Genomic DNA, 24578 nt, shown 5'->3' with positions numbered 1-24578 from the left:
TTATTTGCAGAACAATGTTTAATTTTCATTCAACGTTTCCTACTACAAATAATCAAGTACTTAAAGAGTGTCACAATTCCACTCAGAACGAAAAAGATTAAATAAAACTATCATGAACAAATGGTCCAAAATAAAGTCAGTACCCATCACACTCGGTAATAGTCACAGGTTGATGGCTTTTTTTGTTTGTTTTTGGTACAAACACATCATTTTTCTCTCTCTATGGGACATAAATACAGTACGGGGAATGGAAACTAAAGGTATGAAGACACGCTAGAAAAAAAATAACACATAAAAGTGAGGAATGAGGTGAACAGTAATGAGTCTTTGGAGCCGGCGGGTCATCAATCAGGATGTGGCTAGCATGTATGAGACCGGTGCGGATATTCACACGAGTAAAAAGGGAAGGAGACTTTTTCAGTGGAACAGTTTGGCAACGAGTCAAATGTTTGCAGAGAAACGGGAACGTCAAGTGTTGAAGATGTTGGCATGCTTTCAAATCAAAATGGTAGAATTCTCTCCTGAGAAGGAATCCAAACGATGACGGATGGGTGTCCCTGCCCAATCAAATGCAAGGACAGAACTCTCATAGAATCACATGGTTTTGGCTCGTCTTATTTCTCACTTCACATTCCCATTTCGGCTCATTTCCTTGCAGCATGTTTGCTAGCAAACTTTCAAAACAAAAATATGTGTTTGCATCACAATGAAGCGCCTCACGGCGGGTGTCTTTCATCATCACTTTATCAGCGTGAAGGACAAAGAAGAGTTTTCACGTTCCTTTATGGAGAGACCCTGAGGTGGAAGTAGAGCGACTGGTCACCTGTAGGACCACACACACACACAACAGGTAAAAATGCAGATACTCCTTTTTCACGTTTTTGACACTGGGAACGTTCCCAGAAGAAGTCCATATCCAGCATATTGGAGACGAACAAAGCGGTGCAGAGCCCCCGTTGACTTAAACTTTGCTAAGCATAAAAAGTTGTACCAAATGATGAACGCCACCTACTTGTTTGGAAGCGGAGGAGGAGGACGAAGAGGAGGAATGGACGTCATTTCCATAAGTCCCGTTGAGCTGCAACATTGCTGCAAAGATGGCGGGTTGGTCGTGAGGTTAATGCAAAGGTTGCGCTGTTAAGTACTTTTATCTGACGGAGGCGCCCCCTCACCTTGAGGATCAAGCCTGGGGTCCACGAAGCCCCAGTGCTGGTAGAGAGCCGCCAGCTCGTGGGGGCTGTAGTTCTTCAAGAGGCTCAAGACATCAAAGTCGTGGGGCGTGTCTACTGTGGCGGCGGCGGCGTCCCGCTTCCCCTGAGCGAACAGCAGCGGTTCAAAGTAGGCTCTGTGGCCCCACATGCTCATGGCGGCCCAGAGGTCGGCGCCTTTGGGAGGCGGGGTGGAGTCACACGAGCGCCTTTGTGGGTGGAGTCTGTCTGCAGGTGAGCTGGATGGCGCCCCGCCGTGACTTCGGGCTAACATGAAGCCGAGACCTTCTTTTGGGAAGTTCCCTTCCGCCGGGGTTCTCCCAGAGGCGCTCTTGGTGGACGAGCTGGCTCGGGTGCTGGGGGCTTTGCCGGCAACCTCGGCCGCCCGCTTTTGCTCACCAGCCTTCCTGTCAGGTGCTCTCGATCTGGAGTCCTTCGACTGAGGCTTGGGCTTGGCACCTGATTGGCTCTTGGCGGCGATCTCTTGCTTGCTGCTGCTGGTGCCTTTGGCGGCGCCACCTGGTGGTTGCGTGCGCTGACTCCTGGGAGCAGGCAATGCCGGACAGTCTTTCCCTTCCAGGAACGGCGGGGGTCCCGTGCGCCTCCACTGGGACGCGCCCGTCTTTGGACTCTTAAGATTGTGAGCGCATGGAGCCCACTTTGGGGCCACGGAGCTGCCGGTGCCCACCCTGTGGGACACCCGCTGGTGGATCCACAGCACCTCCGGGTAGCAGGTGGTATGGGAGCAGTATGGACACTGATGTCTCACCAGGCCTTCCTTCTTAACGGCACAAGACACTCGCCCTTTATTTCCATCCAATGAAGACAAGTTAAGAAGACCGTCCGATTGCGATTGGCTTCCTTGCCCTTCAGCATCGCCATCATTGCCCTTCTCTGTTTTAATGTTCAACTCCGCCAGAGCCAAGCCAGGCGGTCCGGGGTACGGGTTCCAATATGGCTGACAAAGCAAGGCGCTCCTTTTCCTGAGGTAGTCCATGTACCGTGAAGCCTTGGAGACACTTTGGTTGTCCGGGTGCGAGCTCTGTTTGCCGTCCTGATGTTGCACGTGCACGTGAGACCTGAGTAGCGAGGCGTCGGCGGTGTGGAAGTCACAGTGCTCGCACAAGAAAGGCTTGTTATCTGTGGGCAAGAGGATAGAGAGGCTGAACGTTTCAAGTACTTACATTATTTGAGATATTAAGATAAGATTATTAGATATTATTTCATTATAAAATAACTTTCAAAATTAATGTAGAAAACTATATGATTTAGCTTAAAGTTTTTTCATAGTCTATTTTGGTCCATGTTGATGCATGACAATAATAAACACACACTTGGTTGTAATTGCACTGTTTCGCCACAAGATGTCTCCCTAGCCACACAATGCAAAATGGTGCTAGGTTAAAGCTGTTAGCATAGGAGTGCTGCATGGTTCTAATTGATGTTTCATGTCCTGTGGCCGGAAGGTCCTACCTTCCTGGTCCTTATTCCTGCTGCTGTTGGTGTGTTTGGGTGAGACACCATCCTCTTTGACCTTTCTGTTTTGCAGCGCCTCATAGAACGCGTGACCAAGTCCATTGAGCAGGATTCGGTCTTTGTGACACATCCTCTTGTCGGCGGTGGCGGCCTTAACGTGAGCCAGGCCCTTTGCTGCCTGATCGTGTCCGGCGTCGCCTTTCTTCTTCTTCCCACCGGGACCTGAGGCGTCCATTTGCTTCCTCTTCTTGTCCTGCTTGATGGGGACATACTCACCCTTGTCTGTGTCAAACGCCACCTCGGCATCGGCGAGGCGCTCCTCCCAGCCGAGACATTTCTCTGTGGCCTCCGCCAGTCGCCCCCTGGTGGCCAACTGCCAAGCCTGGTAGCTACAAACGGGATCCAGCTCTGGAATCCGTCGTGCTTGGCCTTTGTCCTCTTCCTGACCTCCAACACGAGTGAGGTTCAGGCCTTCCAAGAACTGGTTCTGAGTAACATTCGGCTGAGAGGCGTCCGGGTCCTGCACCTCGTGGCGGCTGTGGGCGAGCTTGTGTAGCCTTGTGTGTATCCTCAAGGTCTTGCCGTCAATGAAGAAGTTACCGCATCCAGCGCAAAGTTGGTAGAGGCACTCGTCGTTGGTCAGTGCTTCGGCCTCCTGGGGGACACCGTTAATGGTGGCGGGCGGCTCCTGACCCTTGCCGCCCCACAGCTGGGCTTTGACCCGGTGAATGCGCATGTGGCTCTGGAGGAACCACGCCTGGCGGAAGCGGCGCCCGCAAATCCGGCAGCCGTGGTCCTGGGTGCTGCGGTGGCGCTTCATGTGCGACTTGAGCAGCGGCACCTGAGGGAAGACTTGGCCGCAGACGCCGCAGACGAAGGGCCCGGCTCCGTCCCACTCGTCGCCATCCTCAACTTCGACCGTGGAATCCTCACCTTTGGCTTTCTTCTTGCTGGCTTTCTTCTTCACCTTCCCGTTGGCATTGTGATCTTTGCCGGATATGTCCTCAGGGGTGTCGGGGGTGTTGACAGCATCCACCCCCCCCTGGACTGTGTCCCTGTGCCTGAGGTTCTGGCTGAACAGGCCCAGTTTGTGGCTCCGAATGTGCGCCTTCAGGCTGCCTTTCTGGGCCGTGCAGTGGTCGCAGTAGGGACATTTGTACGGCTTCTCCCGGGTGTGCCTCCTCATGTGCTGGGACAAGGAGCTGAGAAGGGGGAAGCTGCGGCCGCACACGCCGCAGGTGTGGCCGCAGCTCCCGTCTTCCTCCATCTCTGCCTTTGCTGGGTGTCTTGAAGGAGCCTGCTCCCTCCCTTTGGTCTCCATCGCTTCTTCTCGATCACTGCTGAGTGGTCGCTGACTTCTTTCACAGGGTTCACAAACTTTGGAGGTTGTACAAAAATATGGGAAGCATCACCGCTTTTGTGTCATCCTGGTATTTGGCGGGGCGGCATCCTCGCTGGTCAAGAGAATCTGGAAATGGAACAAAACAGGATTAACTTTGGGAAATATCTCGCTCGTATGCATGCGTGGGTTTTCTCCGGGTACTTTTTCCCACATCCCAAAAGAACACGTCAGGCTGGAAAACCTTCTTCTGTCCTGTTTGAGATCACTTGGCCATGCCGGTGTCATAAACAGACAAAGACTTGATCATGTGATTATGACGTACCAATACAATGTACTCTTCCATTGGCTTCACCACGTCTTTGTCTCCTCGGTTGATGTTCAACACAACCAAAGCATTTCCCTCATTCACATAAATCCAAGCTGGTTTGGGTCACTACAGTATGGGGAGAAGAAGCTCCACTCCGGCACCAATAATCCATTAGGGACAAGTCTCCAGCGTAACCAGTGTAACCAGTGTTACCAGTGTAACCTTTGTCTCCTCCCCTGTCTGCATGTATTAGGAGAGGGTCAGGCCTGTGTGTCCAAATTGAGTGTGTGAGGTGAAGCATGAAGGGTTGCATTCATTCCTGGCCAAACCAGGATGGGCCCTCGGGGGTCAGCACACTCTGATTCATGATCAATAATCCATTACAACCCAACTTTGGTGCAATAAAAGTGGCGCTCAGAGATGGGGCTAAGTGCTGACGGAAGGAGGGTCTATGGGTGGGAAATGTTCCGACGTTGCTGTTTCATACGTGCATTCGTTATTGGTGGCGTCTCCTAGCATCGTCTCCACCCGTGTTTAAACAACAGTGGAAATAACGGCGGCTCAGTGTGAGGAAAATGATGACTCCACGGGGTTTAAGTGCTACTGAGACGTGTGCTTGTGCTCTGCGGCACAATGCTCCCAAAGTCTTGATGGGGTCGGGACATGTGACCGGGAAGAACCTCCTCTGGCCGGGCAGTAAAAAAGTAAAACCTGCTATTGTGTCGGCCGCACCAGAACTGTCACATCGACTCAACGTCTGCCCCCCCCCCCAAGCCCTCATTGAGGGGGGTTGAGAGGGTCATTGTTCAAAAGCAAAAGAGGCCGCGGCCTGCACGTCAGCGGCGCCTCGACTTGGGCGAGAAGAACAGATAAAGGAACGGAAAAAGCTTGAGGTTTTTGAGCTTGTGTGCAGATATCCGTCCCACGGAGGTTGGGTGCATACTGGAATGGAGGAGGACAACTCTTGTGTCATAATTATTAGGTTGGTAAGTTCATGTTCTTCAGAGGTGTGTCCCAAATTTGGTGGTGAGTCGGCGGAATTGCCCTAAAGTTACCGTGGGTGTTTTGGAGAGCTGAGTGACAAATTTCAAGTCAATTGAAGATGTGGGGATTAATAACGGCGCCACAGGGTGGCGTATTTGTCGCAAAATAATAACGCCACAGGCAGGGCAGTAATTGTGTGTCTTTTGACTCCTTTGGGTCAAGCGGTTCAGGTGTAGAAGAGTTAGTTTTCACAAACAAATCCATCCAAAAATGTGAATACTAATGACTTGCGTTGCGAGATACGCTAGTGTGCGTGTAATACAGATGTCCTCAAAGTTAGTTGCTAAGTAAGTAACAGGTTTTGCGTGTGAGAAATTTCAAGTCAGTCACACTCATGGGGATTAATCCCAGCGTAGTTGACTAATGAATGGTTCGGAACTGCGAGTGTGTCGCAGTGATTGATAGCCGGAGTGCCAGTAAGGGACGGCATAAAAAACTAACGGGGGGTGAGCCTCGCCGTCATGGCATGGCAGGTGTTTTCTAAAGCAGACGCCATCAGATTAGCGTATGGCTAATGTGGCACACTGTCTCCGGGGGGAGGGGGTGTGGAGGATGTGCACGAGAGAACTGGAGGGTGGCAATTAGGGGGTTAAGGTTAAAGCAATGGGTTAACACAATGGGGATGAAGTCAACAGATGGGAATAAACAGGCCATCGTCAGTCTGGGGCGGGTCTTTTGTCAACGCAACCTACATGCTCGGCATCTGCGACATCTACAGTACGCCGTGCATGCATCAAACACGTATATTTGTCCTTTTCACCTCTCCCGCTCTGCAAAGTAATGTGCAAGCGTGTTGCTCCAGGGGGGCTTGAGCTCATATCTTTTAGAATCCCTCGCTCCCCTTTTCTCATCTCTTTTCTTTGGCAGATGAATAGGCATGTCCACTCAGCTGTCCCCGCATTGATTCATCCTGACGTCCCAACCAGCTCAGCACAAACTCCCTATGGTTAGTGCGCTCTGATGTCTCTGTGTGTGTGTGTTTGTGTTCTTGCATGAAAATAGCCACTGCCGGTGAGCCGTGAATGCACCAAAACCGTGGGTGTAATTTCCTGCCAGGGACTTAAAAATAGCACCTGAATTAATTCTCCAAAGCATCCATCCAAAATCCCTATTTATAGACTTGAGTTGTAAACAGGTAGACTATTGGCCATTTTAACAATAATGCGCACGTGCACGTGCACGTGTGTGTTGTATGAGTGCGTGATCTGAAGTCGTCCAAATAGTCCCAGCCACCAGCAGCAGGCCCATGCCAGGCTACCGCTGACTGGCGATATAGCATGTGACCGTCCTTATGCTTGTGTTCAAAGCTCGCTCGCTAAGCCGCACCTCGCATCGCTAACTGTTTCCCCCCATCATAATCCTGTCTGTTTTCATCAAACGGGAGCATGGAACAAAACGCTGTTTTGAGGCGAAATGTTGTGTAAATAATAATGATATATAAAGAGGGATTGTATTTTTTGGATATTTTGCCCCATCCCACCCCTTCGTTCATCTTCAAGTAATCCCTCCCGAGCTTCCACAAATCCGAGAAACATTTGCCACTGTCGGTAAGCTGTCGGTATTGTCTCGGCTGAACAAAACACTTGTTGTGTTTCGGCAAGTGGCATTATCAAGCTTCATCGGCGTCAAACGCTACATCAGAATCACGCTTGGGGAACATGCCTCGGTTTTACGGTCACGCTTTGGTTTATTTTCACAACTTCTGTCCAAGTGGAGATGGCATCAAAGTGGAGACAGGAGGGTGGAGGGTCAGGGAGACCAGAGCTAGGGCAAAGCAAGGGTAAGCTAACATTAGCATGTGTATCGTCAACCCTCGCAATGACTAATCCGCTCAAGCAGCAGATATAGCTATAGATATAGTCCCTGCTTTTTGCCCATAGTCCCGCACTATTGCTGGCAAAATGACTGGCAACACTGAGCGCGATAGAAAAGGGATGGATCGATGGAAACCCTTATGCCATAACTATAAAAATTGTTTTTGTTTTTGTTTTTTTTTTTTACTTACTTGGTGGAAATTCACTTATCCCAGTCGGAACCAGTTAACCGGGGTAAACAAGGGATTTCTGCATTCTTGACGCTCAACTACACCCACAACTCAAATAAACCGATTCAAAGCATACCAACATCAAATTATTCACCTCATTCCAGACCAAATGGTTATCCATTGACACATTCCAAACCATTTTCCATAATTCCACATTTTCCACAACAATATTTCCGATGAAAATGACTGGACAGTTTTCCTTGATCATGACAGCTCTTACTACTTCCACTTTCCTCAACCGCTTCAAATCAGTCCAACACCAAAACATTCCCAGTTTTCCTGGAATTTCTCATCTTCCAACCCCAAAATTGAAATAAATGCCATTTTCCCACATTTCTCCAACCATTCAAGCCATTCCAGCAGGAAAACATGCAGGCTAACAGTTTTCCACATTCCAAAAATGCCACTTTTCCAGTAGTGCCACATCCGTACAGAATATCAGCATTCCTTTGGCCTATGGATTCCTGTTGTCCTGCAACATTTGGTGTATTTAATCTGTACTAACATGTCATGTGTACTAAAGCAGCCCCCCATGTTGAAGTGTACATCTGTCCATGGGGGAAACTGCAGCTAGAGCGGATGCAAGGTGAAAGACCGTGAGCGGCATAGCGAGAGAGCGCCGCAGAGTGAAAGAGTCGCAGCGAGTCGGCGCTGACCTTGCCACACGATAATCTAATCCCTGTTGAGAGTGCTTTTTTTAGAGAGCAAGTTAATGCCTGCAGATTATACTCCAGTGTCTCCCACACCGGCCAATGAAAAGAGAGTGGGGGGACCACAGCAGAAAAGGTTCATTGGTGAAGGACTTTTCCAAAGATTGTGTACCTAAACGTGGCCATCTTTGGTTTGTCAAGTGCTGCCACGGCGCTGTGAAGTCGCCAGCCTTGCACAAGTCCTCTTTGTGCTCTTTTATTTCATGATAAAAGGCCGCGCTCACGAAGCGCCTCGTCTAATACTATGAAGAGTAATCCCTGTGTATGTTGTGTAACCCGGCGGATGGGTTGGGCAAAGCGGGAAGGAGATGGGGACAAATGGTGGCGCTGACGGCTGTCTGATCTCTTCGGTAGATGAGGATGTGACGAAATCAGCTGGCATCCAGAAATATAATAGTCCAGTGACTTGTGATTCCAATCGTTAACGTTTTCTTGGGTAAAAATAGCTAAATTTGCTGATCAAATACAGGACAGAAACCTTTGATGCGTAAGCTGAGCCGATCATTGGAGAGTTCCTATTGGTTGGAAACATTCCACACCGTGTCTTTAATGGAAGTGTGCCATTATTATTCCTGCTACTTGGACACTAACCTGAAATGTCACAAGGCGAGTCGTGCAGTCGTCTGGCTCACTGTGAAGGTGCTTGTCACTGCCACCTTTCTTCAGTGAGGCAAAGTGGCTGACTGACTTTCATAGCAAATAGAGCTAATCCTGGACCAGGATGGCACATCTCTTCTTTTCTTCTTATACTCATTAACATTGAGTTGTGGCCAAGAATGGACAGTTAAAAACACGCCAGTGCCTCAGCAGCCATGAACCTCAGCAGCCATGAACCTCAGCAGCCATGAACCTCACCAGCCATGAACCTCAGCAGCCATGAACCTCAGCAGCCATGAACCTCACCAGCCATGAACCTCCCCACTTCCACATCATGAAACCACCAATTTGTCAGCCTTCCGACGTGACTTAGAGATAACACATAGTCATAAATTGAAACAAAAGCAAAGTGACCCTCTATAGCAGGGGTGGGCAAACTGCGGCCCGGGGGCCACATGCGGCCCACCAAGTGTTTGAATCCGGCCCGCCAGTTGCTTTCTAAGTATTTCAACTTTTAACATAAAAACTGGCCACATGACTTGCAAGTGGAATGTCTTATTTAGTTAAAAAAAACAACAAAAAAACTAAACAAAACTGTCAGATGAAATGACATAGTTTGATGTGGTCTGATGTTTAAAGTGCTCCTGAAAAAAGGGATATGAGAACATACAGCTGATAGTATAACACTTTTACACATAAAATTAGACAAATAATTCAAGGAAAATTATAAGCATAAAATAGTGTGTGTGTGTGTGTTAAATATATGTTCTGGCCCCCCGGGCAATTTTGTTAACTCAATGTGGCCCACGAGTCAAAATATTTGCCCACCCCTGCTCTATAGGACCCTCTGGGCTTTTTATCTTAGTCTTGAAATGTTGAATTAACCTCATTCAAACTCCACACAGAGATGCCCAAGCGGAGATTCGGACCCAGGTCTGTGTTGCCAACATGCTAAATATGACTTTAAAAAGAAGAAAAAATTATATAAAACATACAAGCGACTCCAAATTGTCCATAGGTATGAATGTGAGTGTGAATGGTTGTTTGTCTATATGTGCCCTGTGATTGGCTGGCCACCAGTCCTGGGTGTACCCCGCCTCTCGCCCAAAGACAGCTGGGATAGTCTCCTTGTGAGGATAAGCAGTAGAAAAAAAAAGGTTTTTTAAAAACTCAAATGAAGTAGCAGTGCTTGGTATGTAGCACGTTTGCAATTATTATTCAACTGAATGAAAAAAAAATTGTGTAGTATTTATCTGTTACAGTGAAAACAATAACCTAATAACTCAGAGTCAAACATCTATTTTTCAATTGTTTCTTTTACTTTTTAAGTTAAATGTCTTTTTTGGCCCATTTTGTCTGAAGAAAAGTCGCTGCCATCACCATGCTGAAATATCTATGCTGAAATCCAATGAAAACACTGGCAGTGCTTAACAACGGTATGCTCAAAAACTGTCCTTCATTGCAATGTTATGAACATTTTTGCATAATCCTGCAAGTATCCAATCAACACCTGAGTTGTTTGGACTCTTGCCAGCAGTTCTTCCTAAGTGGCGTAGCCGAATTGCAGCGTTGGACGATAACATGTGTAAAAATGTCCTCCTTGCAGGCCGTGATCAAGGTAACAATTAGGGAGGGGTGGTAAGGCGATACGTGCTTGAGCCATTTTGCCCTGCAGCGAGCGGCAGCCAAGAAGAGGGAGACTGACAGCTGGCAGCAGTGTTTGGATTAGGTTTCCCGTCGGGGTTATTGCATCTTTTACGCTGCGTCTTGCGCAGCAGAATGGTGCTATAGTAACCCGACTCCCTTGCACCCATCCAATCTCGTCTCGGTCTCAACGGGGTTAAACAGAAGGGATCTGTGAAACGCCTTACTCATCCCTGATATGCTCCATCTGGACACCGGTGGCGGTCGGCGCTTGCAGCTTTGTAGTAAAAACAACCTATTAGGGATCACTGTGATTAATCTCAATTAGTAATGTTGCCCAAACAACCAATGTTAAACAAAGAGTAACTACTACTAGCACTACTGCTATTTAATATTAAGACGCGGGTGTCCATGACAATAATATGCAAAAAACATGACCCATATCCTCCCAAAATGGCTGACTACCTGTGAGTCTTACATAATAACCTCTTTGATGGATGTCCTGTCAATCAAACAACTGAGCAGGTCATGTAAGTGTGATATTTCTGCGTGTTTCATGAATTCCAATGTGCACATCCTTCAATTTTCCTATAAGTCTGGACACCCCAGCCTTAGAAGGTCGTCCAATTTGGCAACCGCCCAGAGCTTTAGCGGACAAAGTTGCACAAAAACAATACTTCAGCAATTCCTGTGCTAACTTTAGCTCAGTTAGCAACAAAAGGATGAAATCTAAACGTGTCCTTTGCTTTTGTTTTTTGACATAGTAGCTGTAGCGTTACGCATGTCTCCGTCCTGGCTGCTCATTATAATTTTGCACTGTCAACAATACGTGATAAAAAAGACAGCGACTGAGGGAACACAAAGTATGCAAATTAGCCACGTGTTCAGTCGGTGCCCATCCAGGCTGCTCAGTAGAATACGTCTGGAATTAAAATGAGTTGCTATCACGATAAAGAAGGATCTAAATGGAGGAACACAAATGATGCTAATTAGCCACATGGTCAACCATGTGATACATGCAACAATAAGAGCAAATTGAGCTCCAAAATGGATTGCGATTTGTTCCACTGTGTTATTAACCCTCTACTTCGGACAGTGGTGTCCAAATTGCGGCACATGGGCCATTTTTGTCTGTTTGTTTTTTATCGGCCCTCTGCATATTGACTAATAACACAAAGCTAAGATGTGGATGTTTTGTTCAGATAGCTAAACATATATTGAGCTACATTGGATTGCTTTTAGCTTCTTAAATGTATAAAATGTACCAAAGTGGACCTATGCATCCTTCAATTTGACGTAATGCAGCCCCCTGCTGCAGGTCTGATACCAGTTTTGCCTCTCGTGGCCCTTAGCTGTGCACGTTTACATTTGAGTCTAGTAAACAATGTTTCAGCCATGGACAGCACACCCCTCACATCTTCTTGCCTTCTCAGTCTGCACCCCTCCCCCCATCCCACCCCGGCCTGTCCAGACCCCCAGCCTCCCCCTGACCCAATCTCCATGATTAAATCATTTTTCTTTAGCCCAAATTTTACCCCCCTCCTCTCTCAATCCACCCCACTGTCCATCCCGCCCTGTGCCTCTCTTGTCTGGTGAGATGGCGCACACCCTCCTCTATTGATCGTCATGCTGAGGAGATTACCCTAATAGCTGGGATTACCTCCCCACATGTTGGTTGGCCACATACGGCGGGGTGGGGGCAGTGCAAGGATGTGCTCGAGTATGAAAGCGGAGGGCGGGAGTTAGCAAGTGGTGATTTGGGTTTTTTTGGTCGAGAGAATTAAGACGAGTATCTGAGCGTCTGTCCTGCATACAACCTGAAAGTCACAAGTACTCAGAGGAACACAGAACCATGCCATCACCTCAGTGTGATCCTCGAGCACAGTGGTCGCCAAGCTTTTTGATCCCCGGGACCGCTCCAGACCCTCATCTAATGCTATTTCATGTTGTCACGTATAAAACAAAGGCAAGCACAATATCAAAGGAAATCACTGCAGAAAAAAACATATTGGAGTTTGCGTTCCAGAGAGAAGATAACAAAACTGCACTTTTGGAGGTAATTAAACTAAAAATCGATCTAATAATAACTTTGATCCAAAATGACAGAACGATGACAACATTACTTTCTTTGGCAGTGCAGTAGCCAAACACGTCTCTGCCCTGGCTGCTCAGTACAATATTGCTATGCACAAGCATAGGTTGGCAATAATCATTATGATGGTATTATTATAGCTCCATTTAACTTTAAATCCAAAGTGACAAAACAACAATAACACAGACAGATACGGGATTTGACAACAAAACCATATTTTAAGTAGCTGCTTGAGTTGCTTTTTGTCTCCCCATTATAGGACTTTATAAAAAAGATAAAGAAAAAAACATTTAAATCCTGACACATACTGAGATGCAATCAAATTTCTTAATAACGGTGATTTTTCAAAACTATTTTAACTACCGAGCTGCATTGCAGACAGTCAAGGACTGGTGCGGCGCTGTCGTTATGGCCGACACTTCCTCCAGCGAGCCTCACCAGCCAGGGCGATTGGCACCACTGCCCTGATGGCCAGCAACTGGTGTGTGTGTGAGTGTGTGTCACACACTGGCCAACTTTGCCTCCAAGGTGACATCAGTAAAATAAATAAATTAATTGAATGAAATGAAGGAAAGCACATTATTTCCCAAATGGATCAAATTGGACTGATGTACCGGTACCAGCCCACGTCCCGGAGGTTTGAGACCCCTAAGCAGGGCAGCAAGTTTTTATTTTAAGTTCTAAACTAGCTTCTCAAATATAAAAGTCTTTGTTTTGAAGCCATGGGGACATATTTCCATGCCCTCCCTGTCCACTTAATCCCCACTTAAGGGCCCACAAGCCCTGGAAACAACAACCGGGACATATTTCCTTAACAGATTGTGGACATCCGCCTTTCACTCTTGCTCGGTTTGACTTTGAGGCGCTTCGCTCGCCAGAGGTTTCATCAAGATGTTTAAAGAGCTGCAGGGAGAATGGACAGAGAGACAGAGAAAGAGAGACCGGTAGGTGGGGGGGTGCCATTGAGACAGTGCAGGGGGGGAAAAGGAATTCCGTTAATCCACCGCTGATCCGCTACAATGGCAGCCTTGTTGTCTGTTATTGCCTGCCCGCTTAGCCCCGCAAGTTTGCATGCGGTGACAGCTGGAGGAAAGACGGGCGCGGAAGTGTTGATGTTTGGTGTCCCAGGACACCAAAGTCACAACAAACTACTCATTCATTCACATTGCAAGTTCGACACTATTCCTTTTTTGGGTGCCACTTACCTCGGAGGTCGCTGGTGGAGAGATCCCATCACTTCTTCACAAAACACACAATGGCGTGTCCTTGCCCGATCTAGTCTTGCAGTGGATGGCATTCAGTCACAGTCCAGCTTCGGGGACAGTAAAACCCGGAACAACAAGACCAGCATATCCAGTAGCACCGCAGCAGGCGACGTCTCGTTTCTGGACGCGAGTGACGCGAGAGATAACGTTATTAACGTTAATAGGGGGCATCTCCGCCTTTCCGCCTGCACTTGGATGGACGGCTGAGTGGAGGAGTGCGCACCGAGCTCCTTTTGGGTGCAGTAGGATCTCCCCGCTGGAGGACTTTGTCATTCCACTTTTAAATAAACTGCCAAACTTGTTCAGGACCCCAAGAGACTGCTTAAGAAGGTCACGAAAGGCGAAACAAACTCATCGATGGCTTGTGACCGTTGTCTTTTAAAGCGACAGCACGTTCGAGGGGGGTGGGTCGACCCATATCTCGATGGCGTCGATACTAACGTGATGGAGTTATCGTCTGCAGTTGTCTTCGATATGTATTTTTTTTAGGATATGTATTTTATGTATGCTTATTATTCTTCTGCTTTTGTTACTTTGCTCCACTTGCATATCTATATATTTTATATCGCCTTAGTGACATGAAATTTGAATGAGAGCCAAGACATAGTTTGAGCTATTTATTGTTGTTCAGTTGTTTTTAGTAAAACCGATTGTTATTTTTTATCGTGTAATATAACTTGTGTTATATTTACATTAAATAGTTCAAATATATGTTTGACAAAGATGTGTTTTATGTCTGTATCCTTGTTCTGATCACGATCAATTAATTACAGAGAAAAATACACAAAACGGTTCTTGATCTTTAAAAATGTCAAGTAAACAATCTCGGTATCAGCTGACTCTGTATTTACCTGATATCAGATCGATACCACGTTGGCAGTACTGTATCGACGACCTCAAGTGCACGCTAATAGTTGCACACATACATTAAATGGTATATCCAATATTCTAAGAAAGACAACTTTTATATTATTATTATTATTATATTCGGATTCTGTGTTTATTAGCATTATAACTAGCCTAACTAGACATTAAAATACATGCTGACATTTCCACAATGCATTTGATTGAAACGCTTTAATATGTACTTTTTTATATAACATAGAATAGCGTTAAAAGTCCTATGAATACAAGAAATGTGTTTATGAACCGTTACATTTGTTTCACACAACGTCATGCTGTGATACGCGATCACGATCAACTGGTTGAGTCTTAATGAGCTCCTCTGTTGTTGATTGCTTTCGACTGCCCACTCACCTGCTAGCAGGGAATGACGGTGGAGTTCTCTTATTACCGGTGTTAAGTTCCACACCATTATTGCAGGTAGCTTCGAGGTATTTGGTCTTAATTATAACATTTTAGTTAGGGGAAATGTACCAGCAACTACCTGTTGTAGCCGAATTTAAAGTTTATTAAGGCTTTCCATGTTGCTAACCTAGCTAACAACAACGAGTTATTGAGCAGAAAAAACATTATGGATGAAATACTTATTTAGTTGGCACGAAGATGCCACTTGGAAAATAAATCCATAATAATGCTGATATATTATTTAGGACTAATGCAAAAGAAAATCTGAATTTCAAGTATTTGCTCTGTTATGTTGATAGGCACATCTGGCAACAGAAAACACGAAATAATAACATATCATGCTTCAGGAAGTGTTCCATGCAGCCACGTGTTGCCATGTCGGCTCATTGGCAGCTGATATCCATCCTGCCACACTCATTTGCACGGCCCTTCACTCCAAGTAAGTAATCCCCAACTCGACACGCCAACAGTTAATTTGTGTGTTGCAAGCAAATGTGATATTTATGACGCTAATACCCCCCACACTGTGCTTTATACTTCACTAGCATGTCACGGCCACCTTCTGTCAGCCTGCGGTCGAATATCATCCTCAGGGAGGCGCCAGAGATCCTCCCATGCAAGTATTCACCCAGCTACATGGATACAAGTGTGCAGGTTCAAATAGGAAGGTTGAAACACAAAAAATAAATCATTATTATTTTCCCAATATGACACTTGAGTGTGCCTGATTACAGGACACCATTAATCTAAAGTGGGTGTGCTGGATTTGATCTATATTATATAATCAAAGCAAAGCTGTGCTGTGTACAGTTCAGGGACTTAAGGTGATATTATAGTTAAAAACAAACAAACAAAGCCAGGCTTGGAGAGCAGACTTAGTTTATGGAGATGACTTTGGATTTTGACAAAGCAGCATTTGTCACCTTCTTCCGCCCATTGCCGCCTAATCTCATTTGGTCATTCACTGCTGATGTTCTTTCCACTATCAACCACTCATAATGATGACCTCTTCCAGCTGCCCCATCTTTATCCTGATATAAATAGAAAATAACAGAAGATTGATTGCCTTTTCTTGTTCCATAAACTTTTTAACTGAGTCTAAGATAGACGAAAAGTAGCCTGTTATTTTCCGATCTGTTCTTTGATGTATGGCAAAAGAGAAGGTTTATTTAAGAATAAGTGCATTTATGAAAGAATAAACCAATCCCAACCTTTTCCAAACCCTTGTAATTGCACATCATAGGTCATGTTTAAACAGGAACACTCCAGGTTTCCCCATCATTCTATCATAGTCTCGGTTGTTTACAGTGGGTTAGTCATGTCATATTGGGGCTATTTCCAGCGAGGAAGAGGATGGGGTGGAGCGCCAACTCTGGGATGGTGATAATCTCATTGTAGGTGGTGGTTGTTGTCGTCGACTGCCTCAAAGATAACTTGACTTCGCGAGCTGCAGAACCTGATTGCTTGCAAAAAAAGACTTGTGGAGATACAGTTTGGATCCTTTGGTAAGTTTTTGTTTTCATGCATGCATACAGTGCTTGGAATAAACACAAAGTTTATGAAGATTTCAGTCAAATTTAGCATTGTTTTTGTAAAGGCAGAATATTCCCATAAAGCTCTTATTGGACATAAGCTATGTTAATAGTTGTGTTTCAGTCATGCTTACCAAGTTACATTCAGGGACATCACACGTTTGCGCCATTCAACATGCCTGAAAAGGAATAGAAGCAGTGTTTATTTCATCTGACCCCTTGTCCAAGTGTCAGCACTAACTGATGGTTTGTTCTCTTCCCTTGAGTGTGTGTTGCATTTTAATTTGCAGTGATTGTTTTGCACACATTTGCATTTAAATAAGTTTATTTTACTAGAGCGTTTACGTTTGTGTGATAAGAAAGATTCTTGTGTCTTTCAGACGTATGACATAGCTAGGTTTTTTCTTCTTGTCGAGAGCTAAAATTCTATTAAATATGACTATGATGTGTTCAAGTACATGGTCTTGTGGGTGTCAGTTAACTGGGATGGGTATTACCGCATGACAGATCACCAGAGAAACAGTCGTCTTTCAAGATGAAATGGGATTATCCAACTCTGCATCTGACACTTGGGTGTAATTTGTTTATCTGACAAGGCTAATCCACTTATTTACTCATAAACTGCACTGCCTATTATGCAATAATGATTTCCTCTTTTCCTTCCAAGGACTGATGATTGTCATCTCCTTGGCAGCCGCTCTGAACTTTCATCTTTAATCTGTCTCAGACATCGAGGACCTGGAACAAGGACCTGAAATGTCCAACAGTGACTATAAGAGACTGGAGCTCTTCCGACACATCCTAAATGTTTGCAGCCACGATCCGTCCTGCAACACCTCCCACCTGCTGCTGCACAACATCAGCTCGTACACCGGGCTGGAGCTTGTGGGTGACGGGTCCCCCTGGTTGAGAAGCCTGATCTCAGTGGTGTACTTTGTGGTGGCAGCAGCCGGAGTGGTTGGCAACCTGTTGGTGTTGTTCCTGCTGTACTCCACTCGCACCATCACCACCGGCAACATCAATTTCTTTGTCTTCAACCTGGCTCTGGCCCACCTGCTCTTCTCGCTAGCTTTGCCCTTTTGGGCCGTGGACATTGCGATGGACTACAGCTGGCCTTTCGGCGTGGCGGTGTGCAAGGCTGTATCCTTGCTCACTGGCCTCAACGTGTTTGCCAGTTGCTTTTTCCTCACCGCCATGAGCTTGACCCGCTACTGCTATGTGGCCACTGCACTCCAGCCCAGTGCATCCGTGTGCAGAAGGTCATGCACCTCCCCGGTGGTCACGGCCTTCATCTGGGCCGCAGCCCTCATCGCTGCAGCACCACGAGGTGTGTTTGCGGCTCTGAGCCGCGTGGGCACCAGCAACGACACTGCATGCCTTCTCCGTTTCCCAGACGGTACCGCCTGGCTGGGGATAAACCAGCTCTTGCGGGTGGTGCTTGGCTTTTTGCTGCCTTACACCACCATCATCTTCTCTTACCTGCTGCTGATGCGTTTCCTGTGCCGCCACAAACTGAAAGGCAGCAACTCTCGCCGAAAGGCCGACATCTCAAAGTCGGTGGCGGTGGTGGTGTTGTCATTCTGTGCCTGCTGGTTCCCGTACAACATCCTCACCCTGTGGAGCATTCTCATCCAGCTGGACATCATCGACATCAGCCCGTCTTTCTACGTGGTGCAGACCTACTTTTTCCCTCTGGCCAACTGCTTGGCTTTCACCAGCAGCTGCTTCAACCCCGTCATCTACTGCCTGGTGCGGAAGGAATACAGAGTGGCTCTTCACAACGTCTTCTTCAAGCTGAGCCTGGCCGTCACGTCCAAGATTCCCTACGCCATCAATCCCAACGAAGGATCGGAACACGCCGGACAACTGGCCATTCCTCTCAGCAACATGCCTAGCCAGATGAGCCAATCGGACTCAAGAAGATTCGCGCCCCTGTCAGCACTCCCAACGCTAGTCTCCACCTTGTGAAGCCATTTGTTCAACCTTATCCAACCACATCCAATGCAAGAGTTGTTTCCAACATTACCCTGAAGATGACAACAAATGCATGCTTGTCATTCCGTCTTTCCCAACCACTGTCCCGCTCCACCTTAGTGTGCTGTGGTGTCCCACGGGACATTATCCGATTTCACTTCATTTACGACACGTTTCGTGTGTAGTGTCAAGCAGAAGAATGAATACTGTACCATTTCATGCATTTATTCATGTCATCAGCATGAGATTGTCTTGCTGCCTTAAAGTATGATGTACAAATGTTGACTATTTGTTGTCTTTTTGGGGTATGCATTTGTTTGGACTGATATATTTCTGAATTAAATTGGTCTAATCCAGGGGTCGGCAACCTTTACTATGAAAAGAGCCATTTTACCCAATGCCCACTGAAGAAAAATAGCCTGGAGCCGCAAAACATATAGTATGTTTAAAACAACATTGGAGGGAATTTGGGGGTATCAAAGTAGTTCAGATAAGAAAAGACGAGTTGGAGTACTCTTGCTAGTTTTGGAGATAAACTTACATAAATGTATGTGTAAACTACTGTAAACGTAAAAACAAGTTCCCATGCCGCTGTTTTTAAATTATCTCGAATTTATTTTTTAGATTTGTAGGTAAGTATTACTTGTTTTTCTTCATGTACTGAACTGGATAGCAGTCAGAACTCACTCAGGATGCATTCATGGTCTCAGACAAAGTTGGATTTTTAAAAACTCATTACAAAAGACGTGCATTTTCCCCACTTGGGTGTTAAAAATATTCAAGCATCGCAAAGGGAGCCACAATAAAGAGGCTGAAGAGCCACATGCGGCTCTGGAGCCGCAGGTTGCTGACCCCTGGTCTAATCCCTGTACCTTCTTCCCTTGACATTCTTCACGTGTAACAATCCCTGGTTGTTTATTCGCTTTGTTGAACATGTTCTCGGGCGAGCAACAGAGAAATAGTGTGTAATAGTAAAGGTAATGCGTACAGTTAGCTTCATTATTCAGTACTAAAATAATAAATAAATATTGCCATGTTATTGTAGTACGTACATACACAGGAGGGCATATTTTGCCTTCTGTTCTCCAACATGCCACAAGGTGGCGCTACCGTTCTTCATTTCCCTCTTCTTTTTCATCCTAATGGATCTGTCCACAGAACATGAAATGTGTGCTTAAAGCAGTGGCTCTCATTTATGGCTCTCATCATGCCCCCAGGGACCAAAATGTTTTCACGCCCCCTGATTTGAAATACTATTGAGAAACTGATCATATCTATTTTTCGGTACTTCACAGACTGAACTCGAAATTGAAACCAGGAAAATGCAACAAATAGAGAGCTGTGAAGCAAATAAGCATGTTCGAAAGTCAGAGAATTGCATGTAGAATATGATGAATTTGTACATGTTGGCAGGTCTGCAGTAACAGAAAGTACTCCCTGCCTCTGTCGCCACCCCCAGGCAGTTCACCGCATGGCCCCCTACGGGGACCGCCCCACTATTTGACAAGCACTGGCGTATAGGCAGGATGTAATCTTCTTCTATTTGCACCTCCAAACCCACGTTCTCTTGTTTCCTCTTCAGTTTTGTTTCAATAGTTACAAACACATTTCACCGTAGTTTCTAGTCCTGAGTGTTGTAGACTGGAGAGAGCATCACCCTGACGTGTTTGGGGTGTGATGCTGCCACCGTCATCGAACCAGAGCAAGCTCACAAATCATTATCACCTGAAGGAAGGACAATGTCCTGTTGTCCTTCTTTACCCAGCAAACCAGGTTACATAGGATAATGTTGTTTATTACTACTGCACACGTCGGCTACAAGCTGTGGTCAGATGTGGTGAACTGTGATCTTTGTGCTCGTTGGCACCCGATACAGTGACCAAAAGGTATTTATCTTTAAACTTTATTGAAATCACCCAAAAAAATCACCTGAAAAAAAGATTACATTCCTTCAGTTGAAACATAACAAATCATATCAATCCACGTACACCGATTATCATAATTAGCGCAGTCATACCTACAATAAATATAGCATTTTTAAATCAAAGAAAAAATCCACATTGAACATCCACCATACAACACATCAGGGAACTGTAGGATATGGCTTCTCAATGGGGCATGGCTTCTTTCAAAACTAAATGTCAATAAATGATTACATCCACTCGGCCAAAATCAAGTCAGTCAAATTCTGTAAGATCCTTCGTGTAGCACAGGAAGTCAATTGTGCAGATAATAGCTGCCAAGAAAAAATATTTTTATTCTAAAACTCTATACATCCATTATAGAAACGTAAATATATGTTTGCACTAGTTGATTGAGAGTAGTATTCAAAATATACAAGATATTATATGTAATCGATGAGGTCTGTCATCGCTTGTTTTATTCTCAACAAAAAAATTACTTCATTTCTTTCCTTTAATAGTCCAAGGCAAGGTGCAAATTGTATCGTTCATATAGAGGAGGTGGGGCTTGTATTAGCACACTGTTTTTAAAACTGTTGAGCTCTTCGGCTCACTTTCTTTCCATATATATTTTTTTGTGCTTTTGACACTGAAAACAATGTAAAGGTCATCTCTGTGTTCCTCAAACACCTGAGAGTTTGATAAATACTGTTAATCTCATACTTATGTGATGGTAACGGCACTGAAACACAATACTGGAAAGAAAAAAACAGGAAAATAAGGATAAATTGATAGCACAGCAACATTGAAGCCACATTTGTGGAAAAATAGTATACAATTTCTCTTTGACTCCAAGAATGCATGGGCTTAACATATTCTTTCTATAACATATTTCCACATTATGGAGTAGAACTCGGCCAGTAATGAAAACAATAAAAAGCAAACGAAATAAACACATTTGAAAAGAGAATAATTAAATTGTAACCTGGTATTGGTCAGGCCTCGTCCCAGAATTGCACTATAGACCCTTAGGAGTTAATAATAATAATAAGAATAATAATGTACAGTAGAGAATCTGTTTACAAGTTCATGCCTGAAGGCCTAGTCTTTGATTATTATTAGAATACGTTTTACATAGAAGAATAAATAAACACTCGCCACTTTATTAGCTTTGAATATAAATGACCCTGTTGCATTCCACCGTACAATATTCATTTTATCTAGGTGTGCCTAATAAGTTGGCAAGTGGGTTTAAACATTAATGCTATACATTTCTGGTAACAAACATAAATAAAACCTTTTGTATAGTTGAAAGCAAAAGTTATTTTTTTAAAGGCAAGAGGTTTAAGTGAATGATATCAGCCATGGTAATATAAATGACGCATACATACGCAGTAACCAACACAGCATTAGTTCATCACCTAACTACAAAAAGACATTTAATATACAAATGTTACACCTGGCGTTGGTATTATATATTTGGCAGTGTTAATCCTGCACCTGAACGCCATCTTTGTTCTCCTTCTACTTCTTTCCTACTTGTATCGATGCCAAGAGATAAATTTGGCAGTTTGGTTCAAGAAAATGTCTTTTTTTTTTTTTTGGTACAACAGAATAATATGTGACTTAACCATCTTTGCATTTTTAAAAAGCACATGCAAAACCATCGCACATCAGTAACACAACAGATGACTTGCTATGATATACTGTACTGTTTTGTTCACGTCAACTTTTCATCACTTTACTTACAGGGACAGTCTTACACACCCCGCTGGGAAAGAAATTGAGATAATGCAGGACGTGATGGACTGTTAATATATCATTTTTTCGACCTGATGCTAACATCCAGGAAGCAGGTAGGAATCACCCTGTTTAGCAACATAAAGGGCAGGATAACTGTTTTATTGCACCTCCACAAAGATAGCTCATTTACAGTTGTCATTTTTAAACCTGAAAAGGACGTCTTACAGCAGGGGTGTCCAACAACCTGGGGGCCATATGCGGTACGCAGCTTAAAATATGACAGAAGAACTCTACCAACAAAAAAAGGGGGGGGGTGCAATAACTGATGAGTCATAAAAACACCAAGCCTTTTTCCAAAATAAAATATATATCCAAGTAATTGTCACCTATGACACACAGCTATTTTATAGAAACATCTTAGCATATTTATGTGGGATGTTTATAAATAAAATATCAAATTGGCCCCTGCGTCACGTGATTTCTCAGTGGATGTTTGGACACCCCTGCTTTATAGTCTGCTGGGAGTGGAGCTTGAATTGTCCTAGTAAGATAAGCTGTTTACTTTGTTTAGTACAGGATTTATTTACCTACTTTACTTTTTCGTTATGACATGATCACTGATTGTAATATTATATCAACTTTAGCATTTATTTTCTCCTTTTCATAAGTGAAATGCATTCTAATAAAGAGGGAAAGGCTTGAAATTGAGTATAAGCAGCTATAATTTGTTTCAAAAGGATGATTGTGCGATTAAAAAGATGCAGGAAAGCAAAGTCAGGCCGACCGATGATAATATGTAACTAAAGGATTAAATATAAACAGGATGTTCAGCCTATTCATGTTCAGGGCGGACTTTGTGCTTTTTCTACATTTTGTCGGCAGCTCCTGAAAAAAGAAGGGTTGCATTGCGGCCCGCAAAAATCCCCAAATGTCCATTTTTAACACTTCCTGCTAAGGAAACACCTCATGAGGCATTGGTTTACCCTCAATTTGTGATTCTTTGTACAAAATTGGTCTCCGTCATAAAGTGATTGTCGAGGTCTTTTGAAAGTTTTTATAGCGACAAGTATCCTTGTGTGGTACCGTAGATGTTGTCGTGGAGACACAGTGAGCAAGGAGGGCGTCTGCTCACACTTGTATGACCATCACGGATCCTAGTCGCTTTCGAAGTGGCAGTCAGGATCCTGGGAGGCCGCCATAGACCTGGCTGATCGACTGGAATGAAAGGAGAGGAAAGGAATCAAATCACTGCTCAATATTCAGCATCGCTAAGGTGGCCGTGCGTAGTGCGATAAATCAACATTTTGGAAAAGAACTGCTGATGTAGAAGCAAATATTGATAGCACCCAAGATTCCTGGTGTGTTTAGCATGAAGGCCCAAGACGGCAATCTTTAGCATTACAACACATTATGGTCCCTCGCTACATCACAGTTCAAATATCACACCCTCACTCTATCACGGTTATTCAAAATTTTACTGTTTTGTATTAGTCTCAAAATATTGAAATACAAGTAATTTGTAGTATACTGGCCACTCGGTAAAAGTACTGACACAAAACATTGATGACACATCACATTACCGTCATACTACATATAGTGTAGTCAACCGCGGCATGTCTGACATGACAAAGTGAAAAACGGTTTGCCTCCGTGTGTTTTTGGCTTCTTACTTTGTCTTTCTTCCCCACCCATTTGAAACCCTTTCTTAAGTTTTGAAAAAATAAATTTGAGGCTTGTTAGCATGCTATGCAGCCGTGGCCGTCTCTTGTGTCCCTGCAGTGATCCCGTAGCCTGTGCATTAGCGATGTGCTGTAAACAAACAATAATTGGAGTGTAAAGGTGACTATAGTGGTGTTATTTCATGTCTACGGTGCTCAAATAATGGTAAAAATGTATTTTGAAAGACAAACAGGTTTTCTGTGGTCAAACTACAAAAATATTCCATATATTAATATAGATTCTACTTCACTGAAATTCACTTACAGGGGGTCGGGTGTGGAACTAATTAACCGTGATAAAGGAGGGACAATTGTATTCAGAATAATTCATTAATAGTGCCAAGTCTACAACTATCCAGGGGCCATTGGTGCACCATGGCTCATGAAATTTCTTCAAGCTTGTGTTGGACCTTGCGTAACAAACGTAAGTCACGCAAATATCCCCCTCTGATTCTTGGCAAGAGGAGCACTTAGATACCAAAATGTTGAAATACCGCTTCATTTATTGATTTCTTTCCCCTTTGAACACAGTTGACACCAACACATGAACAAGACTCCCTCCCTCTTGAAGGAATATCTCGACACTCAACCCAAAGTGACGTGAGCTGTCATTGCTGCCAAAGAGCCAAGACACGACGGCCTTGCGGCCTGGCGGCACTGGTGAGTCACTCGT

General features: G+C 44.7%; 3 protein-coding genes across 6 annotated transcripts in view; 1 reads left to right on the top strand and 2 right to left on the bottom strand.

Annotated features, from left to right (window-relative positions):
* Positions 1-14117, bottom strand: LOC131102355 (zinc finger protein 516-like). Its single transcript, XM_058047952.2, has 5 exons — positions 13670-14117; positions 2682-4152; positions 1173-2348; positions 1013-1089; positions 1-823 (listed from the first exon to the last, which is right to left on the bottom strand). Exons 2-5 carry the CDS (start codon positions 4003-4005, stop codon positions 773-775), a joined length of 2628 nt encoding a protein of 875 aa, XP_057903935.2. The 5' UTR covers positions 4006-4152; positions 13670-14117; the 3' UTR covers positions 1-772.
* LOC131102358 (relaxin-3 receptor 1-like) lies at positions 13116-19286 on the top strand. 2 transcript variants are annotated; one of them, XM_078792148.1, is made up of 4 exons: positions 13116-13408; positions 15337-15476; positions 15583-15653; positions 16436-19286. In XM_078792148.1, exon 4 carries the CDS (start codon positions 17326-17328, stop codon positions 18535-18537), a length of 1212 nt encoding a protein of 403 aa, XP_078648274.1. In that variant the 5' UTR covers positions 13116-13408; positions 15337-15476; positions 15583-15653; positions 16436-17325; the 3' UTR covers positions 18538-19286. The 2 variants fall into 2 exon arrangements, with proteins under 2 accessions (XP_078648274.1, XP_078648273.1); XM_078792147.1 differs by lacking the exon at positions 13116-13408 and adding an exon at positions 14902-15052.
* Positions 19287-20432: 1146 nt separating this feature from the next.
* The window catches only part of syngap1a (synaptic Ras GTPase activating protein 1a), a 31009-nt gene continuing 26863 nt past the window's right edge, over positions 20433-24578 (bottom strand). For all 3 annotated transcript variants that reach the window (XM_058047949.2, XM_058047950.2, XM_058047951.2), the window contains one exon: positions 20433-23402. In XM_058047949.2, coding sequence (XP_057903932.2) covers positions 23364-23402 — 39 coding nt within the window. In that variant the 3' untranslated portion in view covers positions 20433-23363. The remainder of the gene's footprint in view (positions 23403-24578) is intronic.

The sequence above is a fragment of the Doryrhamphus excisus genome, linkage group LG7, assembly GCF_037039965.1.
Source record: "Doryrhamphus excisus strain RoL-2023G ecotype Guam linkage group LG7, RoL_Dexc_Guam_v1.1, whole genome shotgun sequence".
Classification (NCBI taxonomy): domain Eukaryota; kingdom Metazoa; phylum Chordata; class Actinopteri; order Syngnathiformes; family Syngnathidae; genus Doryrhamphus; species Doryrhamphus excisus.
This window is presented reverse-complemented; position numbering and strand designations above follow the sequence as displayed.